Here is an 11111-nt window from a genome sequence, read left to right as displayed (position 1 = left end):
AGGGAGCCTGCTTCCCTCTCTCTCTCTCTGCCTGCCTCTCCATCTACTTGTGATTTCTCTCTGTCAAATAAATAAATAAATAAATCTAAAAAAAAAAAAAAAGAAGAGGAGACAGGTAACACCTGTTCACTGGACAACGTTGAGGTATGAGCAGAAGTTAAAGCCAGTGGGCTTCAAGGGGGGTTAGGTGTGTCAGGGGAAGGCAGGGATTGAAGATTATCCAGATTTCTGGTCTAAGAAATTCAATGGATACTGGTGACGTTTACTAAAGAAACCCTGTAAGAATTGGGAGGACTTGTGTGATATGTTGATGGAAAGGTGCGTGTGACATACCCAGGTGGAGAGGGACTTGGATAGATGGGTCTGGAGCTCAGAATGGTCTGGGTGGGAACTCTGTTTAGTAGTATGTATTTGGATAGAGATGGGAATGAAACTTAGGGACTTGGACAAGATCAGGGGCTCAGAGAAATTACGGTATTAGAAGAGGGTCTAGTACTGAGCCCTGAAGACATCTACCACTTACCACCAGAGCGGAGGAGAGGGCAAGGAAACTGGTAAAACATAGGAGTGGGGTAGCGGGCTCCAGGATTCCCTATCCCCTCGTCCTTATGGCCTGGGTAGTCTCCTCCCACATGGAACAGGGCTAACCTGTGTAGCCAATACGGTATTGTGGCAATGACAGTGCACAACCGAGGCTGTGGCTATAAAACCTTTTAAGACTTCAGAGAGACATAAGGGGGTGCCTAAAAATGTTGTTCAAATAATAAAGCTTTTAAGAGTCTTAAGGCTATTGTCCCTCAGCAGCCTGAGCAGAAGCCCAAGGTAGAAAAGGACTTATCTCAAAGAAATTTGTGGGTGTGACCTTTGCTAATGGAGTGAGGTGGAGTAAGACTCCCAGGAGACACAGTGTTCAAAATAACTACACTGGCAGCACACTACCAGCTTGGACTGCAAAGAGATACACTACAAAATGTAAAGAGGTCTTTGGACCTCCCATAATCTACTGGTTGATAGCAGGCTGAGAAAGCGACGTACGTGTGAATACGGGCTTCCTTTTATGGAAAAGGAAAGATGACTCCAAAGATGGAACCAGGAGCCCAGCCTCCAAGATGGCCCTCAACATTCCCCATCTTCTGGTATTCACACCTTTGGGTACGTCCTTCCCACACTGAATAGGACGGCCCTGTGTAAGGAGTCTATTGTGAAGTGACAGTATGTCACCTTTGAGGACAAATCATGAAAGACATTGTACGCTCTCTTGGATCACCGCTCTGTGGGAAACCAGGTACCATGTCAGGACATTCAAGCAGTCCAATGGAGATGCCTACATGGTGAGGAACTGAGCCTCCTGCCAATCATGTGGATTGCCTCCAATCATGTGGATAAGCCATTGTGTGTGTGTGGGTGGGGGGTGGTCCTCTGGTTTCAGTCAGGCTTCCAGATGACTGTAGTGCCACATTATGATGAGATGACCCTCACGAGAGACCCCATGCAAGACCAACCCAGTTCAGCTGCACCCAAGTGCCTGACCCATAAAAACTGGGATATAATGTTTGCTGTTTTAGGATTTGTCCTGGGGGTAATTTGTTAAGATGATATGGCGTAGGGTAATTTGTAGTAGGTCTTGAAGTAATACAATAGATAACTAATATAAGGAAAGAGACCAAGAATGAGTTCATCAACAGTGAATGAGCTGTTTCGAGGACAGCATGGACAATGGTGTCAAATGTTGCAGCATAGCCAAATCCCTCATGCCTGGATGCCAACAGACCCCGTCTAGCCATCCTGAATTTCATGAGTATCTCTTCATCGTAGAAAACAACAAAACCAATCAAAACCCCACTGTACTCAGTGTACTTAATGTAAGAAAACTAAGAAGTACCTATCATTCTTTTAAAGGACTTCATTCAAAACATGATTTGAAAGTCTGCAATGCCTCTCAGGGACTGTGGATAAGCTGAACTTAGCCACTCTCTCTGTGACCTCGTGTGGACACACCACGCCATTACTGGGCTCTAAGTCGGCCTGACCTGTAGCACCTGGACTACTGGGTATGCCGCAAGCGCTCACACAAGGTGACATGAGACTAAAGCAAAATCTTAAGACAGGGGTGTCTGGTGGCTCGGTAGGTTAAGCATCCAACTCTTTTGATTCTGGCTCAGGTCATGATCTCAAGAATCCTGAGATCCAGCCCCATGTCAGGCTCCGCGCTGGGTGTTGAGCCTGCTGGAGATTCTCTTCCTTCCTCTCCCCCATCAAAAACAACTTTAGAAAAGACTCCAACAACATTTTACCAAAAATGAAAACTACCACTACCTCATAGTGATGTTGTGATTTATATCTTAAAAGTATTTTCACGACATCTTATTTTGTGCTCACAACAAACCCTGTGAGCTGGGTGGGGTCTGTAAAAAAGGCAAAGACAAGTCATTCCTATGTTACCAAGTGAGGAAACTAAGAGGCTTCAGATACTGGACTAGGGTCACACAGTATCTTCACTCATGGTGCAGGTCTTCTGGTGTCAAGTTGAGCACTTTTCCCCAAATACCCAGGCAGCATTTACCAGGGAGGATTCCTCGAGCTTCTTCTTTCTACAAATAATGCCAACATGACTCTATCATAACCTTCTGCAACAATCCATCTGCCTTGGGCTTTAATGCTGTCTTTTCTGAAGCTGGAACCATGAAACGGGTAAAGATTCTCTGTCTTCCTTTCACTTTGGTTCCTGGGCACCTTGAATGTCTTCCACAGCAGTCCTCAAGAGTGGCGAGACAGCAATGCCATTGCTCAAAACATCCTTCACCAGAAGCTGCCTTCCAACAATCCAAGTCCTTCCCGGAAGAGAAACCAGTCTATCGGTTGAGAGTTATGTTTCATTTTTAAATTACAAACATCATCTGCTTGATCATCTTCCTTAATCACATTTGTAGCTGCTTCCTAAATTTCAATCTATGCTTAGAGACCTAAACTTTACAAATACTGAGTATATTCAAACGTGCTTGCTGTGGACTCAGAGGGCTCACCACAAAGACCTTCTGGAAAGGTGAGTGGCACCAGCAGCCTCTGAACAGAATTCCCGAGGAAGAAAACCCTCACATGGAATGCATAGCAACGATATTAAAAACACTGGCTCGTGTGTGTAGAGTGGCACTTTACAGGTCTTGTCTAATTTAATCCTCGAAAGAATCCTATGAGGTCAGACAAAGTTCTGTTTAAAAATCTGACACTGTCATTTGGTCACACGGGTGTAACACCTTTATATCCTAAAGGGCAAAAAAAAATTCCTAAATCCTAACGCCTCTCAGCAGCCACCATCTCCTCAGAGGGTTGGTCTGTAGGGATCTGACCCAATTTGGTGTTTTTCACACATTTTCAAGTCTGTTAGTGTTTTGCCATTCCCCAGCAGTGCACATTTCATTCTATTTTCAGTGGATGCAGAGTGTTAGGGAACAGAAATAAGTGTATTTTTGGCTCAGAGAAACTCAAGACATTTCCAAATTTCCTCAGTCTGCCTCCAAGGCTCCAATGCCACTTCTATCATACTCATCTAAAAGAGGATACAAGAAACTACGTCTCAGACTTGTCTTTGCTTCTAATTTTCTCCCATCAGGATTAGTGTAAGAAGGTAAGAAATGAAGACCTGATCCAAGAATCTATTCTGAAGTAGCAATTAGAAGAGCCAAAATTTGCTACCAGAGATCTGTGTCTATCCATCTAGGTATCTATACAGATATATTTAGATCTACAGATATTTTAAACCTGTATTTCTTGAAAACCACCTCAGCAAGTGTGATCAGCTCACTTCTAGTTCCCTCACAGTGACAGAACCACAGAGGTAGGCAGCCATGTGAGAAATGCTAGAGCCAAGAGTAAGACCATCAGCCAGTCCCACAGAAGACATTCAGAGTCACGATTCCCAGGACTTCTGCCATGACCATGGGCTTTAAACCATTCTACTACTTCCTGGAGGTCAAATGGCTGAGCCTCGTAACCGAGCTCCTTCTTGGCCTTCTCTAGGCTAAAGTAATGTGTGATGCCAGTTTTGTAAACTTCTGTGCGGGTGAGGAAGGGCTGGAAGTTGTAGAGTTGACCTAAGATGGTGTGAACCACTTCTGTCAGGAACGCAAAGCAGTAGACGAGGGTCAGCGGCAGGCGGACAGATGGGAACGTGTAGCCTAGGCCCTCAACCAAAGGCCGGAAGAACTCGAAGTTGTTCACGGGCCTGCCATCTGAAATGAAGTAGGGCTGCCCAGAAGCAATGTGGCCCTTGCCAGCTTTCAGAGCCTCTGAGGCCAGAATATGAGCCTGTACCAAGTTATCCACATGGACAAATTCAACCAGGCTCCCAGGATCCCCATACACAAACTTGAACAGACCCCTCTCGATGTAGCTCACTATCCTGGGAAGGTGCCTCTGTTCTCCAGGCCCATAGATGCCAGCTGGCCGTAGAGCACAGGTTCGTAAGACACCATCACTTCTGACCAGGCTGGTACCATTGGCCTCCAGCACCTTCTTCTCTGCAATAGATTTGGTCCGAGAGTAGTGATCGGGATGGAGGTGAAGAGGTAGGTAAGGCAGAGACTCATCTCCATTTCTGATAACTTGACCTCCGAAGACGACATTGAAAGTGCTGGTGTAAACGAATCTTGGTACCCCTCTCCTCCTGCAGACCTGGAGGATGTTGTCTGTGCCCCCAACGTTGACTTCTTCAATCAGGCTCCGATTCAGCTGCTCCCGCCCGGACATGCCGTAAGAGGCAACATGGAACACACACGTGACATCCACATCCTCGAAGGCTTTCTCCACGGCAGAGAGGTGGCGAATGTCTCCACGGATAAACTTGATTCCTTCGGGAATGGAATGAACGGGGCTGCTGATGTCAAACAGAATCACATGGAATCCTTTCTGGCTCAGAGCACAGCCCAGGCTGAAATGAGAAGCAAGTCAGATCGAATCGCTGGTAAGCTATGCCTGAGGAAAAGTGCGTAAGATAATTTACCAATTGATGTAGGGCTGGTCCACGTCTTCTAGGCTTATCCTGAGTCCCTCCCCTTACATGTTCACGGGTGCAACCCTTACTTCTGTAAGTAAATATGCAAAGATTCAAAACTGGGGAGCCACGTATCTCCTCGAATTATACTGAGAAGCTTGATATTCTGATACCGTGGCATCTACATGTTCCATATTTTTCCCTCTGTTTTAGAAACTACCACCCGTTCTTTGGCATATTTATGAATGATAAAGCTGCAAAAGAATAACTATTATTGTCACATGCTTTTGGTGACACCAGTCATCTCCCTAATTTGATACCTTTACAAAGAATTTTTCTTAAAATAGAATACATCTGTAGTTCCGAATTTCAGCAACCACACAGTAGGCAACCTAGTTCATTTCTGGTTTAACACTATTGCAACATGTAGCTGATACTGTATTAATGTCAGCATTGAGAGCTCTATTTTTTTCCAGCAACTATCAGGGAAATAATTCCATGGGCATGGGTGATTGAGGCACTGACCGGAAACCAAAATAGCCACCTCCTCCGGTAATGAGGACAGTTTCCTTTGGGGATTTTTGGAAGTCCATATGTGGCGGTCAAAAGATCGCTGGACCTATAAGAAAGAAATATGCAACAGTGTTACTCATCCTTTCCCAGCCTACTGCTACTCAAAAAAGGGGCGCCTATGATAAGCTCAGAGGCTTACGAAGCCCCAGCAAAAAGCCCTATACGATGGGCTCTCCATGACCCCATCTCTCCAATCACCTAATCTTCAAGCTCGGGAGTCTGGTGATGGGCTGTTCCATTACGTTTCCACATACCATGATCAAGGGCACAGGGTTGCAAAAAGCCTGGCAAGTTCTTCCGGCTGAGCGTGCTAAGGACATCAGATGGCCGGGAAAGCTAACCAGTCCATCTTGCGGCAGCGGTTGGTGGGAAGGCCACCGAGGCGGTTTCCAAACACAGTGCATGGCAGTCGGAGACACTTCACCCCTGACTTCTTCCCTTGGACATTTAGGTCCGCTTGAATGTCATCTGCTCAATCAGAGTCGCTCGAGCTCCCCTCACCTCCAATATTGCTTTGTTTCTTCAGGGTACATTTCGCAACCTAACATTATCTGTCGACTTTTTCTTTAACCACTGCTCTCCTTCCAACAGAGCGTTAAGTTCCGTCTACCTTTTCCACTGGTGAGTCTGGACCACCGCCTATCACGTGGCGGACGCTCAACCAGTATCCGGTCAGATTAAGGAGGGTGCGGACCACTGTGAAATACACCCAGCTCAGTAAGACAATGGGCTCAAGTGACGCAGAGCCCCGAGGTGTCTAAGACTCATCATCAGGTTTCACTTATCTTCTAGCAGATTCTGGGTCATGGGATGAAAACAATACAGAGTTAAATGAGACAGAATTCCTGCTCTCTGGAAGTTAGGATGGAGAGAGAGCCTTTTACAAATACCTAAACTATGAGGCCAAAAAGGAGAAAATAAGATTATTTATACGACGATGTAAACAAGGTGTAAACAGTGTACTGTGGGAGCACCTGGTGGGTGTCGGGAGAAATCTGGAGGGTGTCTGAGAGAAGACTTCACTGAAGGGTGAATCAGGACAGCAGGAAGTTCTCGGTGGGCTGAGACCCCCAGGCAGGTCACCACATGCTGAGGGAGCATCATTCAGGAATGCTACACCAACAGGCAGGCCATACAGTGGGTCTGTGGCTGGTATGCAAACTGAAGCCGAAGCAGGGTGCTGGTGATTAAGGTGGGAAGGAGGGCCTGGGGCCACCTTTGAGATCCTGGATGGGTGGGGAGTGTAGATTCTATTCTGTGAACAGTTGAAAGCCTTTGTATGTTTACTGAACAGGCCTGTTCCCTTTGGTCCTTGCTAAAGGTCAAGCTCTAGACCTGGAGGGAGGGAGAGTCTGGAAACAGCGAAGAATCTCAGGCAAAGGTGATGGGACTGGGCTAGAGGCTCATCTGTGAGAAAGAAATGCCAGGGAGCGGAGCTGACAACAGGATGGAGCTGGCGAGGGACTTACAGCCCAGTGGGCAGCGTCCAGGTCAAGTCTGAAGAGTGTGCAGTCATTCACTGAAACAGCACACACAGGTTTTTCGAAATGTTCCATTTGGTTAACAGATGTTCTATTTTGATTAACAGGATGCCAGATAACAAATTTAAGATATTCTTAATATCGCCACAAGCATTCCATGAGAAGGGATTCAGAAAATGCACCAGGCCTCAGAGTCCATTTAAGAAAACTGAGACAGGTTAAAGCCTCTGCCTTCGGCTCAGGTCATGGTCTCAGGGTCCTGGGATCGAATCCCACATGGGCTCTCTGCTTGGCAGGGAGCCTGCTTCTTCCTCCTCTCTCTCTGCCTGCCTCTCTGCCTACTTGTGATCTCTGTCTGTCAAATAAATAAATAAAATCTTAAAAAAAAAAGAAAGAAAACTGCAACAGAAATTCTTCCTGATCTCTAATTATTCTTTGTTTTTAAAACTGCACATTCCAGTGCAGTCACAGGACCACAATGTGGTGATTGTGCACATGGGCACATCAGTCACGCTGGGAATGTACCAGTTCAAATTCTTAACGCGTCAGAGTACCTGCCAGGTCTACTCACGTTACTCCTCATTACCCTGAACTCATTCCATAATGATCTGAAGCAAGAACCTGGATAATGACCTGATCAGGACGGTCAGGCAAGAAAGGTGGTGACGAGTAAGGAAAAAGTAATGATTTAGCAAGACAAACAGCAAGGAAAAGAAGCCTAACCACCAGGTGGGCAAAACCCAGCTCCTTCCTTCCTGGCTCCCTGTATCAATAAGCAGAGAAAAAAAATGCAGTAGACACGTTTCTCAGAAAACTGCAAGGTACTCCCAGAACACTAAGCCGGAAGGGAGAAGAGCAGACACGGTTTTTCTTCAACCAGCTGCTTGATCTTTCCCCACTTTATGGCTTCTCTTTTATTAATTAGTTACCATCTGATTCCTGCGGGGGCTGGGCACTCACACCACTGTCGATAGTCGCAATCGCTTTAAGGCTCTTTCAAAACCCAGCTTCGTGACTAACCGCCTTCCTCTGGGAGGAGGGTAGAAGGTCACATCTGACCTGAGCACTCGTTCTAGTGGATATGGGTTAAAGTTAAGTACATGATCGAGGAAAAGGAATCTTAATTACAAACAGGAAAAAATGAAATTTAAATCCGCCTGACCTCTTGATAATACTAAGATAAAAGTGAGGGTAATAAAGTTGATATCGCACAGGGAAGTTATGAGAAAACTCATAAAAATGACTGTGGGTACTTTAGATTTACAAAGACCTAATTAAATGCTAAAGATCAGTAATAAGAACCTTAGATTACCCACACAGCTCCTTTATCCCTGGAGTTCGAGTTGATGAGGCTACTAACCCTCTGGTATAATAATGCAATATACAAATCTACGTGCCCCTGGAGCCCAGAACAGAAAGAATGGAAGACTGCTTTCATAAAAATAAAATTTTACTGTGTTTGCTTCAAGGATGATAAAAACAGCTTCAAGTGGTTTAACTCTGTGGTGGTATGTTTTAAATTACTAACCAAGTACTACCTAGAGGCAAAACGGAACTGTGTTCTTCCTGTATCGAGATCAGGAAAATACAGAGGCCAGACGGTTTAGAAATAGTGCTGTTCAAATTCCATTTGGGTTCCGAAAATTATTTGTGCTTAATATCAAGCAGTCAAAACAATAAAGATTAAGTTAGTAAAGATAAGGGCAGTAACCCTGACACAGGTAAAAGCAACATGAGGTGTACGACCTAAAAGGCCAGACACGTTTGGGAAGAAAATTAGCTGAGGGCACAGTGCTACGTGGAAAGTCCATGTACCCCAGGGGGACAGCATCATGGTGACCCAAGGCTGGGGGTTGGGTGAAATGAGATGTTGGTCAAGTGTACACATTTCCAGTTAAGGACAGAATGAGTTCTGGGGCCCCAATACATAGCAGTATACCAGACTACAGCCCACAATACCCTACTACAGACTTGAAAGTTGCCAAGCCTAGAACCTTAAGAGCTCAGCGCACACATGCGTGCACACACACACACACACACACAACGCTAATTATGTGAGGTGCCTGAGATGTTGACAAACCTTACTGTGATCATCATTTCATAGTATAACAAACCATCACACCGCACACCTTAAAACTACAGAGTTATGGGGCGCCTGGGTGGCTCAGCGGGTTAAAGCCCCTGCCATTGGCTCAAGTCATGATCTCAGGGTCCTGGGATCAAGCCCCACATTGGGCCTCTCTGCTCAGCGGGGAGCCTGCCCCCCCATCACCCCCCCAGCCTGCCTCTCTGCCTACTTGTGATCTCCGTCTGTCAAATAAATAAATAAAATCTTTAAAACAAACAAACAAACAAACTACAAGTTATGTCAATTATCTCCATTAACTGGAAGAAAAAAAAAATCTTAAACTCCCCACCCAGAACTGGTTCTCAGGGGCTGAGCTAGTGGGTGAGCTAGACCCAGGGCTTGAAGCCAGATGGGCAATACTCCCCAGCCTAGGTTTTTTGTTTGTTTTTTGATATTTACTTCTTTCAGAGAGAGAGAGAGAGAGAGAGATGGAGATGGCGCTGGGGCAGGGGGAAGGAGAGAGGAGGAGAAACTCACGTAGACTCTGCACTGAGTTCAGAGCCCGCGCAGGGCTCAGTCTCACGACCCCCAGATCAGAGCGCTGAGACGGAGAGTCCAAACCCACTGCGCCCCCCACGTGCGCCCCCGAAGCCCCAAGGCTGGGCTCTTCCGGAGGCGAGGGGCCGCCCCCGGGGCTGGGGCATTGCCGCGATTACCTGCCACCCTCACAGCGTCCGTCACACCCGGCCCCTCTGCCGCTACCGCGCACCACTCGCCACTTACGTTCTGCTCAAAGTTCCCTCTTTACCAGACAGACATTCAGTTTAAGCGCCAACCTCACATTCCCACTCGGGATGGGGAACCAGAAGCGCCGGCCCTAAGGGCAGGTGGGATTCCCAGGGAGGAGAAGGAACGAGCACGTCCAGCCAGACGGGCCTGCGGGAAAGTCGGGACCGGGGCGGCCGGGGTCCGTTCTCGGAAGCCGCGGCGCCCCGCGAGTCCGACCGAGAGCTGGGAGGGGGCGGGGGGTTCCCGCCATCACCGGGGCGCCCTCCTCGGCGCCTGTCCGCCCCGCCCCCCGCCCCCCGCAACCCCGGGCCGGCCACCGCGCGCAGCCGCTCTCGGCGCCCCCCGCGCCCCCGGCCCCGGTCCCGGTCCCGGTCCCGGCCCACTCACGGCGGCGGACGCCGGCAGCACCCGCGCACCGCGACCGGCCACGAGCCCAGGCCTCGCGGGCCCGCCGCCGCCGCCCCTGCGGCCGGCCCGCGGCGGAGCCACTTCCGGGCCTCTCTAGGAAGGCGGGAGGCCTCGGCGTCTCTACGATGTGCAGGTTTCACGTCGGTGCGCACCTGCGCTGGGCCGCTGGCTGGGCCGGGGTTGCTCCCGGAACGTCCCCTGCGTGCCCGCCCGACTGTTGCAGCTTCAGGGGGCGCATCTACGCTTCCGCCACCTCCAATTTCAGCTTTTAGACGTCTGCCCCCGTCTTTGTGTACCCACAGTGCTGAGCACAGTGCCTGGTTAATGCGGGGCAGGGTGGGGAGGGTGTCTCAGCTCGGTCAGTAGGGCTTGGACGGCTGATGGCTGATGGCTGTTGGGGGGAAGGATGACGATGAGGCTCCCGAAGACTCCTGAATATTCACTCTGCATGTCTCTTTTTAACCCCCCATCTCTGAGTTTCCACATTTATGTGTGTCCATATGTTTTCCGGGTGTCCCTGATTTTCCCTCTTTTTTCCAGTTCCAGTAGGTGTGAAGGGGTGGCAGTGGGACACCAGGTGCATCTGCTGCACGCCAGAATCCTGTAAGGCTGTGCTTTTAAAGGATGCTCCACACCGAGGTGGCTGAGGAGCGGGCTTTCTCTCCAGTCCCTGTCATTTCCTTGGACACAGCTCCTCAAATGTCTCCTGGGGAAGTGGCTTATCATATGAGCCCTGAAGAATGAGTAGGAGGTGGCCCAAGAAGAGAAGAAAGGAACATTTTGGTGGAAGACATAACAGGGT

The 11111-nt window shown here is 48.3% G+C and overlaps 1 protein-coding gene across 6 annotated transcripts; it reads right to left on the bottom strand.

The window, feature by feature from the left end:
- Positions 1–2317: 2317 nt before the first annotated feature.
- Positions 2318–10344, bottom strand: SDR42E1 (short chain dehydrogenase/reductase family 42E, member 1). 6 transcript variants are annotated; one of them, XM_044255663.1, is made up of 4 exons: positions 10289–10338; positions 5762–6361; positions 5516–5609; positions 2318–4927 (listed from the first exon to the last, which is right to left on the bottom strand). In XM_044255663.1, exons 3-4 carry the CDS (start codon positions 5581–5583, stop codon positions 3814–3816), a joined length of 1182 nt encoding a protein of 393 aa, XP_044111598.1. In that variant the 5' UTR covers positions 5584–5609; positions 5762–6361; positions 10289–10338; the 3' UTR covers positions 2318–3813. The 6 variants fall into 6 exon arrangements, with proteins under 6 accessions (XP_044111598.1, XP_044111593.1, XP_044111596.1 ...); XM_044255658.1 differs by lacking the exon at positions 10289–10338 and adding an exon at positions 9896–10098 and having other exon boundaries at positions 5762–6789; XM_044255661.1 differs by lacking the exon at positions 10289–10338 and adding an exon at positions 9896–10098.
- Positions 10345–11111: the final 767 nt, after the last annotated feature.

Source organism: Neovison vison, chromosome 7 (genome assembly GCF_020171115.1).
Source record: "Neovison vison isolate M4711 chromosome 7, ASM_NN_V1, whole genome shotgun sequence".
NCBI classification, from domain to species: Eukaryota; Metazoa; Chordata; class Mammalia; order Carnivora; family Mustelidae; genus Neogale; species Neogale vison.
The sequence above is the reverse complement of the archived record's forward strand: the minus strand, read 5'-3'. Positions and strand labels throughout refer to the sequence as shown.

Coding starts and splice junctions, on each gene's coding strand:
- SDR42E1 (XM_044255660.1), bottom strand. CDS start 5,583: ATGGACTTCCAAAAATCCCCAAAGGAAACTGTCCTCATTACCGGAGGA. Junction 4,928..5,515: donor GGTGGCTATTTTGGTTTCCG/GTCAGTGCCTCA, acceptor TTCTCATTTCAG/CCTGGGCTGTGCTCTGAGCC.